The following is a 24,663-nucleotide window of genomic DNA, read 5'->3' on the forward strand; positions in this document are numbered from 1 at the left end:
TGTCCTCGCATGATCACAGCAAGTATCTACAAGTCTCAGTTTCCTCAAATTGAGCAGAGATGGCAAAATTCACCTGATGGTCCTGGGACATGTTACATTAGGCAGCAGCATGACAGCATGCAGTGCACCATGACCACTCACCTCTGGCCAAGGCATCTCTTCTCCTACAATACTACACTATCTTCCCTGTGTTGGGTCAGTGCAGCTCTCTCCTATGACAAGTGGTTTGTGAACAGTAAAAATGGAAACCTGTGCTTTCCGTGTGGGAGGTCCTGCTACATCCTGACTAATGACACACAATCAGGGATTTTTACCAAGTGCCCAGGCTTGCAGCAGAGGGTTTACAGGAACTACCAGAGCCCTGACTCCCCCAAAAGGTGTAACCATGTGCTGCCCATCCAGCACACCACACTGCAGAGGCCTCTCTCCTGTTTCAGTCAGTGAGATCATATTCGAGATGCTTTGGGGAGGTTCACTGCTGTTTCTTTCCCTTCAGACTCAGACACCCATTAAAATAACTACACTGATCAGTCAATCAAACCCTGCTTTCTGCTAAGGATCCCACTGGCAGCTGCTGCCCAGCACTGACAGGAAAAATGGGGGTAACACAGCTGGTTCCTATGCTGTAATTCTCAGATCCAATACAGAAAGATGTCCTTTAGGAGTATGAATATGAAACCTTTGCAATTATTAACCGCAATTCCCTTCTGGGCTGTGTCCAGAAGATTACGTGGAGCGCTGGGAACATTAATACTTCTCCTCCACGCCGTCTCACAGATACAGCTGTTGGGCCACAGTGTGGCACAGGAGAGACAACAAAGAGACAGATAATGCCAGTCATCCTCTAGGGTTTTCAGTTTCCAGTGCCATCTTCCGTCATGGCACACATTTTGCCTCCCAGGTGCCCCAGAAGTCAGCAGGTGCCTCGTGCCCAGAAGCAGAGAGCCTCAGGAGCAGCGTGGCAGCTCAGACCTCGCTGCGGGCGCTGCCCTGCAGCTCCCAGTGCCGCAGCCGCTGATCGGGGATGCGGCAGAGCTGAGCACATCCCATGGTCTCCATGGTTTCACATCTCTTCAGAAACAGATCAACCCTCAAACGTCTTTGTTTGAACAAGTCTCTCAGCTTCACTGTAAGCTATGGTACGACGTGTGCCACGCTGCCCAGCGCTGCTGCACACAAAGGAAAGAGCACAGGATCTGACTGATTTGAGTACAAATGCAGAGAAAACAGAGCAGGGAACAAAACTAAATCCACAAACTGCCATCTGTTTTTCTGGCACTGAAAATTTCTTCCTTAACAGTGTCTGGCAACTAATTCAGCCATCCTGTACTTTAAAACTGCATGGACAGGAGGATCGTTGTTTACTCGCTCTGTACAATAGTTGTTATTCCGTGTTGGTTTGAGGTCAAAGTGCTTACAGGATTTGATGTACACAGCGCTGCAAATATTTCATCTGTACTGGCTGCTTTAATATCAACTTGCATTCAGACATTTATGCTTCCTCTGAGTTATGTCCCCTGTCCTTAGCCAGCAGTGCTGTTATGCTCCTGGAAGGCAGCAGACAACACAACTCTTTACACCACACACTATGCCACTATTTGATTTTAACATAGAAATTTTTACTGTGCAATAGTTAGACACATTCTTACAAATGTTATCTTTTGCTTTGAAGGGTAGATTTTAGCGTGCCTCAAATTGCAGGAAAAGAAAATCAGGCAGAAGAATATATTCTGTTTTCATTTTTTGTACAAAATGCAGCACTGAACTGAGCCCTAAATGCTATGCTTTCAATGCTGATAACCCCCTAAACCTGTTATGCAGCCTGACCAATGTTACTCTCAATAGGTAAAGAAAAGCAAAGGAACCAAACATCTCAAAACCACATCAGGAGGACACAGTGAACCCGTGTTTCTCTGGCCAGTTTGGCCATTGCATTTGTACCTCACAGCAGCAACTGAGATTGTTGCTACCCCACAAGAACGCCACAACAAAAAAGCCTGGACACAGGCTGTTTTAAATATGTTCTCCCAAATGCAATGGTGTCAGATGGCAATAATTTTGGACCAGATTTTGATCCCCTTATTCATGCTGGCACTTGCCTCCACAAATAGATCCACTGACTCAGTTGGTAACTGATTGTCAGTGTGAGTAAAAGGATCACAGCCCTTTACTCCATTTTAATATTCAGGCTGTACCAGGAACAAGAAAATGTATTTAATTTTCAGCAAATTTATTCTTCTCTGAAGACAGTAAAATCATTCACCTCCTGCACCTGTACACCAAATGCCTCCTTTACCAACACACTGCCCAGACTGTCACTAAAACAGTGTCACCAAAATGAAAACTTCCCACATACTGTGTGCTGACCCTGACCTTCAAACACTCTCTAAGAAGGCCAGAACCACAGCCAGCTTTCAAACATGAGTACACGGCCATCCAAAAAGTAACAGCAAAAAGCAGTTTAGGTGTTCAGTTACAAAGATTCAGAGTTATAACAGCCAAGAACTAAAGACACAAGTCACCAGAGATTAAAATGAGGAATGTAAATCTCCTGCCATGAATTCACTGATTTATGAGCTAATTTAATACCATGAAAGTAAACAACATAGAGCCATGAATACCTTTCCACCAGAAAATTCTCTTTACATGGTATTCTGAGAAAGCTGAAACAATTTAGTATTTAACAGCAGAGAACAGTTCTGGGGGGATTCTGTGAGTCAAGATTTGAGCAAACTCTGGGATGGGCTGTCCTAGCTAATACATTATTAGTTAATTAATATTGGATTATTAACCCCTGAGGCTCAGGCTCTGCATCTTTCTGAGGAAGGAATCAGAGAAAGAACAGCAGTTAGATAAAAAGCTTGAAAAACAGGTAGTGACAGGACACAATTACCAACTATGGCTGGGACTGAGGAAATGTCTCTTTCTGGAGAGTGCCTGTAGTACTCAAGAATAGCTCAGAAACTAAGGGATTGAGATAAAAAAAGCAAGCACCTTTGCCTACCCAAGGGATATAAAGAAAATCACAAGCTGAGCCCTTGAACAGTATGAAATTGACTGAAAAAATATAATAGCTTTGAAAGTACTTTTATTTGCTCTGGGTTTGAGTCTTCAGGATGCCATCACTTCACATTTTCAAGCTTACCTCTACCACCTGGAGGTTAGATTTTTCATTAAAAAATATAGGTGAAGGTGCTCCTGCAATCATTTGACTTCGGCTGTTAGCCCTACAAGAAGATCCCTATAATACTGAGGGTGAGACTGTGATTACAAGGCAGGATTCCAACTGATCTGAGGAGATGTGTCTTCAGCCTACAGTCCAGGCATTATAAAAGGTAATTACTACCTCATTATTAGTAGTATTAAGAGAAAAGTTTGTCTCCTCGAGGCACCTCTTGCACATTCTGAGGCCTGGGAGGTGCAGAGCAGGGGGCCAAAGGCGCTCTCAGCCCATGGGGAGCACCTTGGGCAGGGTGGCCGAGCCAGGTGTGCCTTCCAGAGGCGGCCTGGCCTCCGTGAGCAGGCAGCTCTCAAAGCAGCCGGTCACAGTGGCAAAACCACGGGAACGAAACACATCTGTCCTTGAGATCAGGGCCCCAAACCCTCGTTTTGCATCTGTGCCTTCAGGGTACCTTTCTATGCCTCATCAGAGTGAGCACCGGTTTGCACCCCGGCGGGGGGACAGCCGTGGGTTCTGCACACTGCAGGGGAGGAAGCCCATCCTCTTCACACTGCCCAGGGCTCTTCTCACGAGCTAAGTGATTCCAAAGAGACCATTATCTCATCTGTGGCGGTGTCTTTTAGCAGATCGAGAAATTCTGAGTTCATGTGCGTGAACGGAAGGATCATATCCCAGCCCTGCAGGTACATGTCGGTCTTTTTCAACCTTCCTTGCTACAGCAGAGAAGTCCAAGAGTGTGTGCTGGAGGAGCTCCATGCCCTGCAGCAGAGCCTCAGGCTGGGTGTCCAGCAGGACAGCTGGCCCGTGCCCCAGCTCACTGCTCTGGACACGCTGTGGGACTGTTGTTTAACACCAACTGAAAAAGAACCTGCCACTCTTCCCCCAGGTACCCTGTGTTTTCTATAAAGACACTTGGTCCGGCTCTGAGGAGCAGCAGGAGATGGAGTGTCCCCTCCTGGTCCTCAAAGAGAATTGCACTGCTGACAAAAACCTCAATGGAACGCTGGAGGATAAGACCGTTGACAGTGTTTGAGTATTTCAGCACGGAGGCTAAAATTTCTGTAATCCTAAAAATGCTGAGAAGCACCACGATGTTGTAGCATGCTGGGCTCTGCCTCCCATGCATGTCACAAGCATGTCACACCCAGAAGAGCCATACGAATGTCAGCAGCCACAAAGCCAACATCCTGTGTGACGTTTTAGCCACTTAGGCTGTGACTGACCTAACTCAGTAAGCATTTTGTCCTTACATGGAAGACGTGCCTGAAGTTCACAGACATGTCCCCTGTCACTGCCACAAGCACGGGAAACACAGCAGGCCCTGCTGAACCTCTTGCTACCTCGGATGCATCTTACAAGCAGTTTTCTCACTCAAATACCTATCTGAAGACATGGAAGTGTCACAGGGCTCACAAACAGCACATGGGCCACACTCACTGGTCCCTGGTGGGAGGCTGGGAGGGCACAGCTGGGCAGTGTCCCCTTGCATAGTCTCTGGCTCAAGCCAGCAGCTCGTTCAGAGAGAATGGGAGGTACTCAGGGCACATTTCCTTGTGACCTCCTGAGCCACCTATCAACGTCTTCATAAAGCAGAGTCACAGAACAACCACACTGCACTGCAGAGAGACACGGGGGAAGGAAGCTCAGGGAGGAGCTTTTTAGCAGGAGACAACAGCAGCTCCACAGAGGTTGTGTTTTGTGAGAAAGGGCTGTGGCTGAGCACGCAGCTGGGTGCTGAGGCACCTCAGCAGTGTCAGATGAGAGCTGTGCTGGCTGGCCTCCCCTCACACCTGGGGATTCGTGTCACTCAGCTCCTGTGACAGCCCAGCCCGGCTGCTGCCCACGTGGCAGAGCCTTGGCACGGGAACCGCACAAGGACTGGTTCTGAGCTGGAGCTCTAAGTGCTGGAGCAGAGAGGCTTGTGCTGCTCCAAAGGCTCAGGAATAGCAGGGCTTGTTCACAGGGGCTGAGTAACCAGTTGCCATGCTAATCCCCCCGCTCAGCAGCCTTCCTGTCTTCTTGCTGTGGCCACAACAAAGTAATATTGATACAAACACACACCTGACACAAACACACAAGGAGATTGTGTGAAGCTGCTCTGGAGCAGACTGTATATCCTGTCCTTGGAAGGTCATAGCCCAGGGCAGCATCTGCCCTGGAACCTGCAGTATGCAGAGTCTGCAATGTGCACATGAACCCTCATGAACTCCAAAGGAGACCCTGGGACCACACAAATTAAACAAGTGTGAAAGGGCAAGCAGGCTCCCCCTGTTAGTGAGCCAACATGCATTATGCAAACAATCTGATTCTGCTCTTACATCAATTTTCCATCATCCCAGCTCATGGTTTTCAGTAGCTCCTCTCAGCTGACATCTATGCATATGTCAGGACAAAAATAATGCTCTTTTTCAGCCATTTCTTTAGAGCAAATTTGTACCACTGCAGGCACCAAGTCCATGTTTCTGTTCCAGACACATTCTGAACACTGAAATGAAACCCAAGAAGGTGGCACGTGGTACACACAGGTCACCCCTGGCTCCAAAGCCCCCTGGGAGCAAACTACATGGGGAGTGAATGGCAGGAAGAGAAGATTACCCCTTCACTGGTTTTCTGCAAATCTGAAGAAGTGTTTCTTGTGTCATTGCCTGCGTCCCCAGCATCAGAGCTGCTCTTATTTTCTTCCTCTTTGCAGTCCTTATCATCTTCATCTCCAGGAGATTTCCGTGACTGCTTGGAGGATTTCTAAAATGATCAACAACAAAGTTAAAATTAAAATCTGAGCCTCAGCCATAGAAATACACTTCTGAAATGTATGTGGAATACTGTCTGATCGTGATTTCCCTGTTCAAGGTGAACATTGGGGAGGATACGTGGGGTGAAAAGCATTTGTCAGGTGAAGTAGCTGGAGTTACTGCCACCAATGAAGGAAATTTCTGTGAAATTCTGAGTTCAGCACAGGTTGGCAGCTCAATTGACTGAAAGACAGACACAGTAATAGGAGCTGGGTATTAGTGTTGGGTCACCTGTAGGTTTTGTTAGTTAATGAAACAGATGGTGCTAGCTTGACAAAAGTTTTGATTAAACACAGAGATGTAAAATGAGAATAACATTAGCAGAGCTGCTTTCCATACTCTTTTTTTTTTAGTGCTGTCAGCTTTAATATATTAACATTAGAGCCATGTGGAACCAATACATCTTTTCTGTTCCCTTTATGTTATGCAATTCTACAGTACAAAAGGATAAATTGTGGCATTAAGCCACCATTTTCATAATCCTCTGTTTGCCCAGAGTCTTCTGGAAAGAAGATGGTAGACCAGACCTGAATTTCTAATGTAAAACACACAAAAGGGGTGAAATACGTTTTGTTCGGTGGATCAACCACAAAAATTCACACTCTCCCCCAAACTGTGCCTGGATCAGATTGTTTGCTTGCTTCTTCTCATTTCAATTAGTTTTCACTTTCAGAGAAGAATAACATGAATGTGAATAAATTTACTCTGCCGCACTTCCCGCAATTTTTCAGGTGAAGTGCAGCCCTGGAGGCACACACAGAACCAGAGGAAGTGACCATAATGTTGCTCCCCTTCACCCAGGTGACAAGTGAGAGGCCAAGGGTGTCACTTCCCAGGGGATTATGTCCAGCAGCCACTGTGAGACAGACACATTCATTGCTCTTAACTTCCTGATCTACACTGTTCCTTAAGACATTAGCAGGGCTGGTAGGTACTACAGTGCAGGTCTTATATCTACAAACTGAGCATCCTACTCCCTGCTTAATGAATTAGTTCTTCCTCCTTCCCATTCTGTATCCTGGACTGCAGTATTTTACACTCAGCTACAAGAGGAGCAGCTGAGCACATCTGAGCCTACCACATCTTTCTGGAAGATGGGCAAGGGAAGCTTCAATTCTCCTGGACAGGAACCAAACCTGAACTCGTGACTCTCAGGAGGCCCACTCCTAAGGCTTTCTTCTTCTTCTTGGGGAGAGACCTATCTGAGATGATTAAACCTATCAATCCATCTTTGCATGGGTTTTCTTTCCTGCCCTTCTGATCTCCTTCCCCTAGTTTCACCTTCTTCTCAGTGTGTGGGCACTAGAACAGGGCAGAGGATTCCAACTGGTGTCTCACCAAGGCTGTCTGCAAAGCAAGAGCACTCCCCTTTGTCTATTCGAACATCACTGTTATGGTATCAGAATCAAAAATGCTAAAGGAGGAAGAACAAATTTCCATGAGGTGAACAGTATTGCAATTATAAATGCCCATGAGTTAACAACAGGAAAAGTCAGAAGACAACCTTTGAAGTGTAGGATTTTTTCCGTTTTGAGCCGGCTTTTTCATTCTTTCTTTTTCCTTTTCCATCCTCTTCTACCCGATCACCTTCCTCCTCACTGCTGGCATCTGCTGTATTTCCTCCTTCTCCTTCAGTTTCTGATGAGCTCTGTTGCTGAATTGCCTTTAAAATAACAACAATAATAACATAAACAATAAAAATATCACTAATACCTATTACTTGATGTTTGTTCTGCACTGAAGATAGAAGTAGTGGAAATGGACAGCTTACACTTCAGTTGCTGTAGCTAGGAAGAGCTCATGTTATTTTTGCAATTATCAGGAAAAAGGGCTGCAAAGGCAATTTTCTGTCACCACTTGAACTCAGTTATCAGATGCAGATTCTGGGATAGCATGTTCTGAAGGGTTTACAGAAACAGAGGATCCGATACACAATAATGTGTTTGCTGGAGGAGAACTAAGGGCTGTTCTGTGGAGGGACCTGGCAGGTTCTGCTTTGGGAAAAACTACTGAAACTTTTAGACTTTGGTTGCAATAGGAGACCCTTTTTGTGAGAGAAGACGGCTGTTACATTCCCCTCAAAGGGCAAGATCTCTGTGCTTTGGAAAAGCAAACCCTGACCAGCAGGCTGAGCACTCTTTGACAGCTCATCTCCCACAGACTATTCACTGGATTTTTTTAAAATCCCCAAGTGTACGCAAAACATGTGTAGGGCTGAAAATATGAAACAGGAACTGAGAGAAGCGGCAGCTTTTCTGCAGGTGGTCTGTATCTCTGGCTTGTAGGGTTTTGTGATAATAATGTAATAGGTGTTTGTCTTCTTTTGGAGGTGATTCCTGCCTTCAAAGGACCACATTTTTTTAATGAGAAAAGTTCTTTGTTTTGTACAGCCCACCAACCACTCTTCTCCCCCTCCAGCTTCACTGACTTTCTGCTCTGGACACCCAACAGGGAGAGCTGTTGTACAGCAGCAACTGTCTCCTAACAGCAACTTAACCCTCCACCTCCTCACTCCCCTTAGCTTTGGCACTGCGTGTTATACATCACCAATGTAAAAATCAAAAGTGCAGTGACCTTAAGGTCTGTGTAAAATACACAGAGCCTGATGTAAAAATAAACAACAGAAAGAAGAAGTCAGAAATTATTCATGTTTGTACAGGAGTAAATAAACCCATCCATTTTTAATTTAACTAAATGTGTTGCAGGATTTTCCACTTCACCACCCCAGAATATCATAGAAAGCAAAAGGCTCTGCAGTATGATTAAAGTTCCATTTGTCACAGAGCGTGAGACCACAGTTGTCTTTACATTACACAATTACCAGAGCTGTGAAACTTTCTTGCTCCATCAAAACCAGAACCTTACGCATCACTCTTAAAATGCTCACTTTGACAAACAGTAAAAGAAGAAAACAACAAAGATAAAGAGGAATAGGTGTGAAAGTTATTTACCTGATATCCAGTAAACTTTACTCCAGGGTTGTTTTCTATTTCCCACAGGCCTTCATTAAATCCTTTTCGCTTGTTCGATTTCCCAAACTTATCTTTATATTCTTTATACGGGAAAAGGTCTTTGGGCCCCAGGAACGCACTGCATTTTAATAGAGGTAACATTCAAAAAAGGACTTATCACCCTCCTCTTCAAAAAAAATCAAAACATTAATGGGTGCAAATGTTTTCCCTATTCTTCTGCTCATTCCATCATTTCTTTTCTAGTTTTATTTATTTGTTTATTTATTTCTCACACTGGCTTTGAGTTACTGCTGTGAGTCTGATTTAATGGAGTGGCTCACCATCCTGATGTTTGATGTAGTAAAATCATGCTGGGTATACCCAGAAACAACTGAAACATCTCTGTTTTATTAACTAATGCTGGGAACTGGCACTTGAACAGTTTATGAAAGTTTATGAAACAGTTTATGATGTCATTGCTTGCAATAGCAAGGGACCAAACTTCCAATCCTAGGGTTATAAATCCAGAAAGGCCTCAAAAATGCCACATGAAAAGTTAAGAATATAAGGAGTGCCTAGGACCCAGGAGGACCCAAAATGTATCCCTTGTCTGTGGGATAGAAAAAGCAGTGGCATTTATTGTTATCTATACTGCCAGTAAGCCTGGGAGCTGCTTTCTTGGAATTAGCCCCCCACATACCAAATTCTGCAGAAACACAATAAAAACGCTCTTTCCCAAAAATCTTATAATTTCATATAAGAACAAAAAACAATGGATGAATATAGGCAGATGAGTAATACAAGGAAACAATGAGACACAGAGGATGCTTGTGGCCAAATAGTTTTTCAGACAGCACAGCAAAGGAGGGATTTTGTGCTTTGCTGCTGCCTAAGTCAGCTATGCACTGGGCCAACTAATTTCAGGCACAAGCACCACAGTGCAGGGAAAAATAATTGTAAAAAGAAGAAGAGTGATGATTTGTCCTGCTTTTTCTATACACATTACAGTAAAACTCCTTCTTAACTTTTAAACTGAATCATAACTTTCTTTCCATTGGGTATCTGCATCCACTGTATCTACATTGTGACATTCAGATTGTAATCACAAGTTAAATTAAAACAATGAAGGCAAAAAGACCCTTTCATTCCCACATGTAAAGATTCTGTGTCATCAATGACCAGAGCTGAGCAAGTCCCAGTGTCCTTCACCATAATCACTGTCCTACTTTCCTGATGATCCTCACAATTCATGTTAACTCTCTGGTCTCCATTACCATGGGATTGAGGAGCTCCACCATGTCCAACACATTTATTGTTGTAACCTCACCATGACATTGGGAATCTGCCCTTTTTTGCAGATGGGCTTCTGAGGCACAAAGACTTGTCCAAGGTCAAACTCAAACTGATAGCAAAGCACAGAGGAAAAACCAGCTCTCCTCTGTCTAATACCTTAATCACAGGATCATATTTCTTCCTTTCTGCAATCATTATTTCAGATTAATGCCTGATTTATGCCCAGCATTTATGAATGTGCGAAGTTCCATTCACTTAAATCATCCTACTGGCCAAGCAGTTTGCCAATGCAGAGCCAACTGGTTGCTAAAAAGGCATCAGATGACAAGTCCTTGAGGAAAGAGCTTCCTTCTAACTCCACGTGAGACAGCATGGGATCCACATCAGCTGGATATTGAGAAATATCTTAATTATATAATTACAAAGCCAAGAATGCATTTCTACCTGAAAGCCAAACAGTGATTTCCAAACTAACAGATGTCATGTTAATATTAAATGCTACACTGAATAAATCACGTTATCTACGCTTTTGCTAATACCAGGAGATGTCTTCTTGTTGTCAAAAATATAAACAAACAGTTCTAACACAAATAACAAAGGAAAACTGTATAGAACTTAGTATGAGCTACCTTAGCTCAACAGTAATGTATGGAAAAGTTTTATGTAAAGTAAACACTGAAAAACTGTCTACATCTTTGCTTGAAATACATTCATTGCCACTGGGAGAGTATAAGTTTCTACTGCTCTGCTATAAAACTAAGGAGCTGCAACCTACAGTTCATTTTTAACAGTTAGGGTTTTACCTTTATAAGGCAGGAACCACAAACTGTTTTCCTGTTTCAGAGTGAGATCATGAGCTCACAAAATCCAAAACAAAAGAGATTATTGGCTTGGGATTCACTCATTTTGGAATAAAAGTGATCAAATTTTTTCTTAAACGTTTCTCAAAAATTATGTTTCCATTCAAAAAATAATCACATTTTGGTTTCTGATTTGAAAGCATCCTAAGTTTATTTGAACTTTATTCTTTTCATATTATTTTGTGACAGTACTAGTAGACCACAATATATCAAAATATCAGGTTACTTCATTCTAGCAATGGGAAGAATTATTTTAACTAAAGAGAGGCTTTTATGAACTTTATAAAGCAGAAACTGCCTTTAAAGAATTTTTTTTTAAAATAAAATGTGATGTATGAATTATGGAGCTTATAATATTCTGGAATAATATTAAAATTCAAAAATAATAATTTTTTTAAAAGCTTCAAGCCTCTAACATTGTATTTAAAATAGCATCAGAGTTTCATTTTTTCCAGTTTTAAAAGAATTCTAGAAAACATGTTACCTGCAAATGGGGAAGGAAAAGTTTTAAAATTAAGATATTTCATGCAAAATGGAATGTGACATTTTTTAGCTACCTCAGACATAGTTTAAACTAGAGACATGTACACGTAGCCTTGAAACTATGATGAGACCTAACTTACCTCTTGTGCGCTGATTCCTTTCTTTCCCTATCAGCTCAGCCAGCTCAGTTCTTCTATCACTTCTGTGAGCTCCATCCTACAGTCTCCCCAGCACAAGTCTCCCAGGAATGCACACACTGTCAAGCTCTGTGAGGATGCCTGAGACTCTGGGGTCTGCTTCCTCTCGCATCACAGACTGCCAAGGCAGTTCTCACACAGGACGTGAGCTCAAACATGTCCAAACACAGGAGCCTGATCTCTGCTATCATGGACATCCAAGTAAAAAATGTTTGCCCCTGCCTCAGAGTTCAGGGCTGTTTCAGACCCTTTAATGAATCCATGCCAACACATTTCTCTACAGGAAACACAGGCTTTTATGTTTACCTCACGGTAGACCATGAAGGCAGCAGCATTCCCAACTACTTTCAGCTTTCACTCCCATTTGTTAATACAAATGAGTTGGGCTTGCAGGACCTATCTCTAGGCTCCCAATGGATTCGGTCAGGATTTGTTCCAATAAAATCAGAGGAAATGATGTTAGCTGCAGTGGAAAAAGACATTCTCAAAGGAACGGGTCATGTTCATTCACTTACGTTTCGTGAGTCCCAAAAAAGAAGATGGGGTATTTATTTGCTGGAGGCTTCACGGCTCCTTCAGGAAGTTCATCAATCTGTAAGACAGAAAGCAGTGGAAAAAAGATTATTCCTCATCCAAGAATCCCTACCAAGCCATGGAGGTGCTAGCACAGGTATCCTGCAGCCCTGAGAGGTGCCACTGTGTGCTGGGGTGGGGAAGGGGAGGCAGCTGCTGGTTCTTCAGGCAGGCAGGTCATACAAAGTCAGCAAAAGACTGAAACACCGCAGGGAGACAGCAGAAGACCCAGGAGCACGCACAAAGTTTTAATGATTTCATGGGCATTATAATACACAAAGGCAATAAAATCAAGTCTGCTTAATTTAAGTTTTAACTTCAGCTGCTGCCTCATCAAAGGCATTGAAGCCCAGAGGGTAATCCTGCCTGTCTCACACAGCCACCTCAATAACTTCTGCAACAAATGGGGACCAGATGGTATCTCTGAGACCCTGCAGCTGGCAAACCGGACAATCTCCCAGCGGTGCTTCCTGTGGTGATGGTGGTACAGAGTGTACAATGTGTAATGCACGCCAGGGAGGAGGGCCAGGGACTCTCCTTCCTCTGCAACACCCTGGTAACTGGCTTTGGTTACCCCTCTCTACCCTTTCTCTTCTTCCGCATTTTAATCCTGGCCTCGTATTTCTCAGGATACAGCTGCAGAGCAGTGAAAGGAGGGATGCTGAGGGTGTTCTCCTGAGACAGAGCTGGTTTTGGAACAACCCCCTCAGGCTGAGCAGTGCCCAGACCCCTTCTCCCAATGTCTGAGTGAGAGCATTGGTTGTTAGGCAGGAGGTGAGGCCCAGGACTTCATCCAGTCTATGTCTAATTTTGTAGTCCGAAACAAGCAGAAATAAGAGAGTCCAGGTGCCTACCCACATAAACCAGAAACACAACAAAGCTTTAAATAAGTTCTAAGAGCCTTCCTTCCCAGAAATGGCACTTCAGAGCATATGTGGGTGTGTGAAATTAAGTGTCCAGAGAGCTCTGGCTAAGAGAGAGCCTAATGAATCTAGCTATCTACAGGGCAGCACCAGTGAGCAGGTGAATGGCTTGGTGCCTGGTCTAAGGCAACTCATTCTCAACATAAGCACATCAAATCCTGCCAAATGTCACTGCAACTGAGAGCAAAGTGCTGACATAACAGTGCTATACAAAATCTGCTCCTCAGCAGAGCACAGGGATGGAACCTGCAGGTTTTCACTCAGGAGGTCAGACCCACATGTGCTTCCCTTCTCTTTTCTTGCTGTAGGACCCCTAACACTGAATTTTTATTGATTAATAAGCACCAGATTGTTTTCAAAGGATGTCCTCTTTCACGGTAAAGCATCTGCTTGGCTACGTAGCTTTCAAAGGAGTATGAGTTTTTGTAAGAATTCAAACCCTTTTGGTCTTTCTGCAAGGACACCCCTTGGGGATGGAGAAATGAGAGCCACATGTGGAACTGTAACATCACAGGACTCCTTTCTGTTGAAGAAATGGATGTTCCAGTTAAGACTTTTTAGGTCTAACTGGAACATTCTCTGAAGCTGCACCAAAATCCGGAAATCTGAGAGCACTTCCAAACCATTCCCTCAGGGATGTGTATGGTGGGGCTCTGGCACACCACATCATGTGTCACCATGCACCCACTGCCCAGCACAGCGTGCAGAAGACAACCCAGGATTGTCACAGGTGTCACATGCCTCGTGGGCACAGCAATTACCTGTTTCTTGTACTTAACAAAGCTAATAATTTGATAAATAAAAAGAGGGTCTATTATTTAAATGCACATAGAGAGAAAATACACACTGGTGGAGGATGAACACGTGCATTCACTTCTAGCTCAGCTGAGTGAAAGGAGGAACTGAAACAACATGACAGGCTTTTTGGTGTCCTCTTTATCATCAGGAATACATAGAGGAAAGGCTGTCTAAGATTTACTTTAGAGCTCTGACATTAACTATTTGTTTTTTTAAGAAAGTGCCCATAATGTTGCTATTTGCTCACAATTCATTATTTAAATACAGGTATTAGACTTATTATAAGAGCGATAAAAAGACTGCAGGTTAAAAACACTGCAACTCCCTTTTCAAACTGATAGCAAGTCAGGGAGATACCGCACGTCTGCAAAACACTTTATGCCTCCTTAAAGATGGAAGTATCTACATGTCAGAGCAAAAAAGGCTGTGCTGGCAGTTTACCAAGTACAGGGAGAGGTAACACACCTCAACTGTCTGGATGCCATAGCCATCCTCCTCTTTACTGTTACAAGGAAGATGTACAGATACCAGACCTGAGAAAAATGTGGACTCCTTTGACTGAGATAAACAGTGTCTGCTGCGACTTGAGTGCAAATCTCATTTGGCCACTTGAAACACGGCGCCAGTTCTGGGCTGCATTACAGAGCAGCCCAGCCCGGTTACTGCCTCAGTCCTCTCAGAATCTCTCATGAAATAAAGCAAACAGCTGCAAATGATCAGTAAGGGGGGGGGAATGAAGACATGCTTACTAGGGAATGCTGATCAGAAGGGATTGGGGATCTTACATCACACAATGAGGATCTCCTAAGCAATATCCCAAATGGAGTTAAGCCTTCTGTCTTATTCCCAGCACTTAATACTGTTAGCTAAGGAGCAGCACCAAACCAACAAAGGACAGAACACACATCTGTCACGCAGCTCACCTGCTCCCCATTTTGTGGCATATTTCTTTATTCATCCAGCTATCCCTTCTGACTATGTATCATCACAGGAAACCATAAAAAAGCTTTTCATAGCTTTTGGGAGTTGGCATACACATACAAACACATGCAGTATAAATCTGCACCAAACAGCTCAAGGAGAGACTGTTAATGCTCCCACTCTAACATTTCACTCTGCAGCTGAGGTCAAGACTTTTCCTGCCTTCACTGATACTGCTGTGAGCTCCCCAGCTCTGGGGCTTATGTTGCTAGTACTGTAACAAGGTTGGATATAAAGTGACAGTGTTATCTTAGGGCCATTGAACTCTGCGGCAAAAACTCCAGGGAATTTAGTGAAGGATGAGACCCTCTCTGCCATTAGGACAGATCTCTTCCCGTTTTACCTCTTTCACGCAAATCCCTGCATTAGAGACTGTGAGAGGAGAGCTTTGCCCGGTCTCCCTATACCCAGCAAAGCCACCTTAGCCCTCTGTGAATGTGGAGTCCCTATGTGCTTATTTAGCTGCAGAACAAGCCTGGCACTCCATGACAATTGCTGCTGTTTTGTTGTAGCAGAAAGCAAGCAGTACAAGCAACCATACTGCAATCTCCTGCTGCTGCACTCAGTCACAATTTATTCCCATTCTACAGGATGTTTTGGTTAAATATGCTGCAGATTTGGATCCGATATTTTTCCCCATATCAGCAAGATCAAAGACAGAGAGAAAGGGAGGGAGGGAGGGAGAAGAAGAGAGTGAGCGCATGAGCACAAGAGCGAAAAAAAGCATCGCTGCCTTGAACCAGGAACAAAAGAGGGAAGAGCACCCATACTAGAACACAGTGTTGTAGTCACAGAAACCTCACTAATGACTAAAGCATCTGTCTATCAGAGAGCCAGACTGCGACAGTGTTTTGCTCCTGGAAGGAAACAAACAGATTCTCAAGTACCCGCTCTAACCTGCAATCAAACAGGAGCTCCATCCCTGCCTGAGCCAGAGTGGGCTGGAGCTTGCTGCCACAGAAATCAGTGTGAGCAGCGCATGGCGTGCAAATCTGATATGTGCATCAGCAACACCATGGGTAGCCGCTTCAATTATGGCTAAAATTAAAGCAGGTGGTTTCAGATTTCGAGTTTTATCCCCTTAGCTCCCGTTGCTGTCATCTGCTTAATGAATAACAATTGCTTTCTTTTTGCACAGCCTCAGCAGAGCTGCACTGCCCGGCATTTCTTTGCCAACCAAGCAGCAGAGCTTTAAAGATGTAACTGCGAGGTTTTTTCCAGTAAACAAATGCCTGACTTCTAGGGTCAAGAACACCGACCAGAAAATTCAGCTCGGTCCTCTCCAACCAGAGCGGGGCTTTATCAAACCGTGTTGCTAGTGACTACCAACGTGGAGGGAAGAAACCTGTCAGGATCCTTACACTGTGGTTCACCGGTTAGGATGCGTGTGCAGCCCAAGTATCTCGCTCTCGATGGTGCCGAGCCATCGCCGACTTCTCAGGGAGTATTTGTGGCTGTCACAGGGTGGGTTTGGCAGCGCTCACACCGCAGCGCTCCCTTCCCGGCTGCCGTGAGGTCAGGGACCCTGGGGAGCCAGGCGCTGGCTGGGTGGGCCGGACGCTGCAGAGCCAGAGCCCAGCGAGGGAGCGGCGGCGGCTCCCACAAGCACAAATCATCCCCGTGCCTGCCTGTGGGATAACGTGGCATATTCCTGACAGGCGGAGGAGCTCGCTGGGAGGGCTGGTGCAGGAACAGAGGAAGCTGCACCCCCTCCCGGGTGCTGTGCTCTGCAGAGCTCTGCATTCCCTGCAAAACGGGAAGCGGTGTCTCTGCGAGACGCGGAGAGACCGGCACGCTTTGTCTCCGCCGCGCTCGCACAGCCGCTCTGGGGAGGCTGATGTTACTGCAGCGGCACGGGAAGGGGCTGCTCTGCCCACCAAGGCACAAGGGCAGCCCAGAGGCATCTCCTTCCAGCTGGAGGGGCAGCAGGTGTCACGTTTTATGGCATCACAAAACCTCTGTGCTGTGCATAAGCTGCTGTTCAGAAGCAGGAATTCCAGGCTGTCGGGGTGGCTCTCGACCAGACCCTGTCCTAATCGCGTTCCAACAGAATTTTACACACACACACACACAAAAAAAAAAAAAAAAAAAAAAAAAGTACACCGCAAAAATACTTATCGGGTCCACATTTACAGAAAAGAAAACTTTAAATCAGCATGCAGGGATGCTTATGTGGGCACCGAAACCACAAGAACAAGTTCCATTTATTTTGCAAAAAGAAGGACTTAAAACTGCAGAGCAGTAAGCGCTGATTGTTTTGACATGGTGTAAATGCCTTTGATTGGCAAAAGCACACAGAACCACTGCCGAGATCCGTATCTCCCACTGAAATCCCTGGGCTGCACAGCAGTCGAGCAGAGGCCTGTGGTATTTGCTGGAAAGTGGTTCAAGTTGCTTATTATTGCCCAACACATGCAAGCAGCTTGATCTTTTGCAGTTAGCTTATTAGCAGAACTCTAGATGGATAAAAGCAATACTCTTCAAAATCCATTATTAAAACAGGATATTTTGCTTCACTACAACATTTTTATTCCAATGGATTTATTATGCTTTTTAATAGCTAATGCTACTGGGAATCAGCAGTATCTTTTCTAAACCATTATTTAAAATACTGTTCTGTAAGATGTAAAATATTAATTTTTTTTTCCCCCAGAGGATCCTAAAATGTAAAAAAATAATTTAAAAAAAATCCAACCTGCTTTAAGCTAAAAATTGTGACTCAAATTCCACAGTACTTAAATTGAAGAGCAATCCAACTAAAGCTGATTGGAGACTGCTGACTTCTCTCATGTATCAGGACTGATATTTGAAGCAGAGCACTGCTCCCCAATGTACATCACATACCTGAACTCGTAGTGTGAAATGCTGGCATATGCACTTTTTTACCCATTAAAAGAGATAACCCTGTGAAGGGTGAGACTCGAAGCAGAATCCAACTTAATAAGGTAGAATTGCACAGCTACAAAAGTAAAATTTAAAAATGTCTCTGGGCATGGAAGAGTGCCACCAGCAAAAACAAAAAGCAAAACAAGATTAAAACCAGCAGAGCATACTTTTGAGCACTGCTGAAAATGGCTGAAGGGTATCCTGCAGACAGCCAGAAATGACAATATAAAGACATCAATCCTCCTTTTTTTTTTTTCTGTGCATGCTCAGGACCTCAACAAGATAGAAGACAATGAAGGGTTAGTTGGAGTCCAAACAATGCTGGCAGCAATGTCTCACTAGGAAAGATCAGCAGTCTTGTAGCTGAGTTCAGCCCCTTTACATCCCTAATTAGCAGCATATTTTTAAGACAGAAAGTTGAAATACACTTTCTGCAGAGCTGCTTTAATCTCCAATATGAAAATGGGGCCAGAGCTTAGTTCTGCGTGACTGGTATCTATATGCATGACTTTGTAGATAACTGATCTATTCATGTGATTCAAGTCCTCTCTGCACTTCTGGGGCTGGTGGACAGAAGACTGTCAGAGGAGGAGACTCAGGGGATACAAAGACAAATCCTCTCTCTGCCACTGGCCCCTGGGATGACCTTGGCCACATCAATCACTGCATCTCCTTCGGTCTCACTTTTATGAATGGGGACTATGGGACTGTTCTCCTTATAAAGCACTTGAGGTCCACTGCTAAAATGAGAGGAGTTCCTAGTAATGCACACTTCCAGCTCTGTCAGAGTTGCATTTCAGGTTACCAAACTGTAATCCTCCCAGTAAGCACACCCCAAAGTAAGGCTGCTGCAGAAATGCTCAGTTTTCTCCAAATGAAGTGTTTCCCTGCTACTGTGAATGAAGCAATGGTGCTACCACTAGGATTCGTTTTTTTTCCCAGTCTCTTCCCTAAGGAAAGAAAAGGATGTGATCACACTGTTTCTGACTCTTACCTGCAATAACTCAGAGACACATCAGACAATTTTGCCAAACCAGACAAAAGGAGAAAGGCCAGAGAGATATTAAGTTTCCCCATGTTTTGTGATAAATAGGCTGTCCAACAGAAGATGGGCAGACAAGTAGTCCATATGCTAAGAGACAGCTTGCAACGCAGGCTGAATCAAAACATCAGACACTGGGAAATCCACATAAAGGCAAGCCAGAGAAAAATAAACTTCTTAAGTTTCATGGCTCACAAAATTACTTTTTATTTGTGTATGGGTGGGGAAATCTTGTTTATTTTAAACAAATATTGTCAGCTCTGAGGTATTTAACCTTTGCTTTTCTTCCCTTTAAGCACAGTGAAGGCTTGGTTCTCCATCTGAATTACTTCTCAGATATCAAAATGTTGTTTGCAATGTACATCCACCAAAGCAAATCAGAGTGAGCCCACTAACACCTAATGAAAGCAGTTTGAAATGAAATTAAATATACAAGTGCGCAAGAAATGCACATATAAAAATGTGTTTAGAAGACATACAGCAAATAAAAATTATTTAACCAGTCAAGACATCAATAAGTGAGAAATTTCAGGGACTGGACATTTACAAACATTGTATTCCTGTCCTACTACTCTCTTCTTAAAAACCAAAGAGACGTGAGAAGTCATATAACCCTCCTCCCCAAAGTGTTCAGATAAACCCAGCCACCTTCGGATCTCATCTGCCCGAAGGAGTGCATGGATGGTATAAGGAATCTTTAGACTGAGGAATATTTTTTTGCCTCTCAATATTTATACTAGAATGTTACTACTTCATTGATTTTGTTTAGTTTTAAGGAAGAGCGTTGTATTCATGAGGTAGGATTTTTTTGCCAGTTAACTTGATCAAAACACTTTAAATTAGATGCAGCCGGCCTAGAGCGTTGACATTTGGTCAAATACACACAACTGAATTTATACATGAGGCTCATTTGTTCCACCCAAAGTTCCATATTCCACTGTCCAAGCTTTTTTTAAAAGAAGTGTTGGTAGTTCCTTCAACTCCTATCAGCACACTTAAAGCCAAAAGGTAAGGAAATTTCCAGAAGACTGTGCTCTCCTAGACTTGGCTGGCCTATTTTACTTTCTTTTCCAGTATCATCCTCTACCCCAAAAAGTCAGTTTAAAAAACTGGATTTACACAATATTTCCAGGCTAAAGAATACAGAACATCCCTGTGCAGTATTTGGTCCAGTTTCCCAAAAAATACATAAAACCCCAATGACACTACAATTTGCGGCTAAGATTGCTTAGGGTAAGGAAACATGAGCAGTGGAGAACACAGCCCTCCAGTTTGTGACAGGAGGGACACACACACATACCAGAGACAAAGAAAGGAACAGCCTCCTTCACTTACTGCAGCCTCTGGCTCCTTTTAGGGAGGATTCAAGCTTGAGACTCTGGAGATTCCACAGTTATTTGGGCTTCTGAGTACACAAAACCCTCGTGCTTGTCTCCTCTGTGACCTGTTTCCTTACCATCAGTTGCAGCTAAGGGATATGACATCAGGGGTCTGAAACACTCCTTGCCACTGAACAAGTGCCTGCATACAGAAAATGCTTACTGTTACCCAGGAAAAGAACACAAAATCTTTGTCCCTTGAAAACACAGAGCATTTTTAGTATCCTGCGACCCTCTGAGGTTCAGGTGCAGCAGCAGAGATGAGACTACGAGTGTCCTGCCAGTCCTCTGAAGGGAATGGAGACACAGCCAAGCCAATGTATCTGTCTTCATTATGCTGCTCTCTGTGGACCCACAGAACATAGAGACTCACGGTCTTAATGTGTTCACACCAGAACATCTATTTGCAGGATTTAAGCAACTCCTGCAAACATCAAGTTCTGTTTCCTGGGCTCATGAGCTGATGCACCCTGTTACCCACCCAGCCCTCCGCAGGCACAGGCAGCCTGCACCGGCTGAGCTGCGCACGCAGCGCCGCAGCCACACAAACGCATCTCCTGCAGGCGCAGGGGCTGGTGCGGGGGGCTCTACAGCCTGGGGCCGACTGCAGCGGCCAGCCACGCTCACAGCACCACATCCCATGGGTAGATGGTGGACTGGGAGAGGCCTCAGTCCATATCTTGGGGCTAGGGATGTGTCTAATCACCCAGCATCACTGGCACACAGGTCAGCTGTTTTGCTGTGATGCAAGCGACACGTACGCAATGTTGTAAAACGCAACACGTACGCAAGCTGGGGGCAATGAGAAGCAGTGAAATCTAATTGCAAAGGCAAGGAAATTGAGTCATTTGCAATAATTCTGCAAAGGCAGGTTTTTCTGTTTACTCTGCTGCCAAAATGCAAACTCGTACCTGCAGGAGGGCTCAGGGTGTCTGAAAGTCCCTGGTCACTCTAAACCTAACAACTCTCTGTAAATAATTGTTTCCATTACTCCCCCAGCCTCAGCCACCCTCTACGGCACAAAACAAGCCAATAAACTCCCAAACTATTTTGCTAAGATGGAACTTTTGCCTGTGTTGACTGGATTGCCAAAACCATGGAATGAAAAAGATTCATGGAGTCACAGTGGTCTCTATGCAGCACTTGGACCCAGCTTTGTACTTTTACAGGGTTTGCTTTCAGTCTCTGTTCCTATTTCCAGGAGCTGCCATTGGGGCATCAAATGCTGTCTTTGCAAAGCCCCTCAGTCTAGCTTAAACTCTTAGGAATTTTAATCCCCCTGCCTAGAGACTCAGGAACAAGTTTTTCCAAGTCAAGTCACACCCCTCCTCACCTGCCCATTTTTCTGCTTCAAAAACCTCAGAATGAGAGTTTTCATTTAGTTTTCACTCTAAATATAATCTTGCTGAAATTTACTTAGTCCCTAAAAGAATAGCAACCTTATTTATTAAAATGAACATTTTCCTCAAACCCAGCCCTCCCAAACTCAAGAAGCAGCTTACAAGAATGAAACTATATTAAAATATACAAAGCACTCCATTATATCCTGTAGACCTATGAACTTAAATCCTAATTACTAAACCATGTTAGAAAAAAAAAAAAAACTCAAATGAAATAATGAAAACATGAAAGACAAAAAAATGTATTTTTAGAAATACAAGGGGCATTAATGTCAGAGACAAGATGAACACATCAATATGGCAGTGACCAGATTTGCTAGGGTGGCAGTCCATCATTATAAAGAATGTATTTTACATCAAAACCTCTAAATACGAGTTTTAAGCATGTAAGTACTCTCTTTTAATTCACATGGATTAATCATGGCCTTGAAGTTGCCTATATATTTATATTTGTGTACGATGAAGAGTTACTTTTTAATATCCATTGTCTCTATCCAGTACATTAAGCTGAATAGATGTATGAAGTATTTGTCAGTATTCTGTGCTACTCCCAAAGAACCTCTCAGAATATGGTGTTGCCATGAACACAAGTTACCTACAAAACCCAGTAACTCAGCTGCAGTTATGTCACAAAGTTTACTCCAGAATCTGCTTTCTTCCTCTGATCTTCTCTAACTTTCCATCTCTATACCTTCTGGCCATCACTGCTGCTCATTTCTATCCCAGACTTGGAGAGATAACCAGAAGATTAATTTTAGGGATCCAGGCTGTCAAGGAACAAATTACACGTGTGGAACTGTACTAACTATTTCCCACATACATTAATATAAAATTTTTAAAACCTATGAATCAGGGATGGCATCCATACTAAGCATGTTTTAAATCAGGTTGCTATTTTGTTTTACAAAGCAGCTATAAAGAAACAGCATATTATTCTAACTCCTGTTGTGCAAACAAATGGAAAAGGTAATTAGATATAAAAGAGGACTTGGTTTGCAATACACATATGTGGAACTAGGAAGGGCATTAGGGAACACTGCACATACAGATTTTTACTGGGATCCAGACAGTGTTTATACAGACCTCATACAAATTAAGAAAATCTAACCAAAAGCCTTTATGTCAGTATTGAAAATTTTAATTCTGACACTTGCCTTTACTCTAGTGCAATGGTGGTGACACATGATGTGTCCAAACCACGCTCCACAACCACAGCGTTTTAGCTCACACTGCTTTTACCTGTCAAGATCCCCAATTCAGCCTCACATGCAGCATTCAGGATGGCATAATTTTCAATAAATCTGTCTTGGTTCCAACCCTGACACCCGTGTCATTATAGCAGGTCACTGCCTAGCTGACATTTGACAAACAAGCAAACTAACACCATCATCTAGCAGCAAATGTTTCAGAAGAAGTATAAGCTTCTCATTAAAAAATTGTTCCCCTTGCTCCCACATCTGCTAAAGAAGCTGGCATTTCTTCTGAACATATTGCCACTAAAATCTTTATTATTATGGTCTTCTAGAAAGTTAACAGCTAGAGGCTTGATCCAGCAAGCACAGCTGGGCATACAGTTTGGCAGCATAAACAAAGCCATTGTCTTTGTATGATCAGATCCCATCCAGAACAATAACATGGAAATTATATACACAGGTGAATCCATTCATTTGTAAGGCAGGAGATGGCATAAAGCATCTTCTAAAAGATAAGGAGCAAACATTCACAGCATTTTAATGCTGAAGAGCCCCATCTGACAAATGTGTCTTCTCTAATCTGTTTTCATCTTTTAACAAGGAGTTATTGTCATCTTACCAGAAGTACCAATTCAAAAAATCTGTTCACAAAACTGACCCACTACCTTACAAACATTAAAAAGCTCCAAAGCAGAGTCGCACAAATAAATGCAAGGAAAAAAAAATTATCAGTTAGAACAAACTTGCTACTTTGCAGACATTAAAATTCTAACCACGAGGCTTAATAGCTTTATGCTACCTTCTTCTACAGGCTGTGACAGAAATACTGACCGTGACAAAGGAAAATAAAATTTGCACAAGAGGAAGATTTTGGAAAAGAACTTCTGATAAAAAGCAGCAAAAGGGGTACCTGAAAATGTGCACATATGTAAGTCACCTGATCCAGACACCATATGGAAAGAATTATCCTTGGAGTTTGCTGCACCACTAATATCTTTCAAAAGTCCTGGTATCTGGAGAGGCACTGCAGTAAGGAATGTCAGATTTTATTTTTTCTTTTTTTAAGATGAACGTCTGCCTTCTCCCTTAGGCTGTGGTCCTATTTGATGTTTCTACAGGCATGGCAGCACACATGAAAGCAGTTTTATTGAAATCAAGGGAATCTTTACGCAGTCAAACTCATTCTCTGCTGCTGGGACGTGGTCTTTAGAGAGCAAACTATTGGGATAAGGTATCACCTTCCTTCTGCTATTCCATAGCACCAAGGACAGCCATGCAGTGGATCTGTGCAGGTCAACGAATACATGAAATTCCCCAGTCCTTTCCTACTGGGGGATAATGAAATACAGCAGTAATGGTATGCTGCTAAGAACACAGGAACCTCAATTCTGCAAACACATACACGTGATCAATCCTGAATGAACGCTACTTAATTGGATTCCAGATAATAGAGTCTGAAGAAATCCTTACAGAAACACAAATTTACACTGGCTCAGATGGAAACTATGACATCTGGACTGAAAACCAACAAGCAACTAATTAGTTTAAGAAAAAGATGACAAAAGATGCCACTACAGTAGGACACTGTGCCTGGCATGGGATGCCTTGCTAAGGTGTATTTCTTGCCAGGATCTGCCTCCCTCAGCACCTTTTTCCATGTTCTGGAAGTGGCATTTGGGACAGCGAGGTGGGAACCTTTGCAGATATTCAAAGGTAGTCTCAGGCTCGTAG

The 24,663-nt window shown here is 43.5% G+C and overlaps 1 protein-coding gene across 1 annotated transcript in view; it reads right to left on the minus strand.

The window, feature by feature from the left end:
- HDGFL3 (HDGF like 3) overlaps nucleotides 1-24,663 on the minus strand; it is a 41,725-nt gene that overhangs the window by 7,002 nt on the left and 10,060 nt on the right. Inside the window, exons 2-5 of the mRNA XM_040077672.2 lie at nucleotides 12,273-12,349; nucleotides 8,925-9,063; nucleotides 7,478-7,636; nucleotides 5,777-5,923 (exon numbers count right to left, since the gene is read on the minus strand). Of these exons, the coding sequence (XP_039933606.1) occupies nucleotides 5,777-5,923; nucleotides 7,478-7,636; nucleotides 8,925-9,063; nucleotides 12,273-12,349 (522 nt within the window). The remainder of the gene's footprint in view (nucleotides 1-5,776; nucleotides 5,924-7,477; nucleotides 7,637-8,924; nucleotides 9,064-12,272; nucleotides 12,350-24,663) is intronic.

This window comes from Hirundo rustica, chromosome 13 (genome assembly GCF_015227805.2).
Source record: "Hirundo rustica isolate bHirRus1 chromosome 13, bHirRus1.pri.v3, whole genome shotgun sequence".
Classification (NCBI taxonomy): Eukaryota; Metazoa; Chordata; class Aves; order Passeriformes; family Hirundinidae; genus Hirundo; species Hirundo rustica.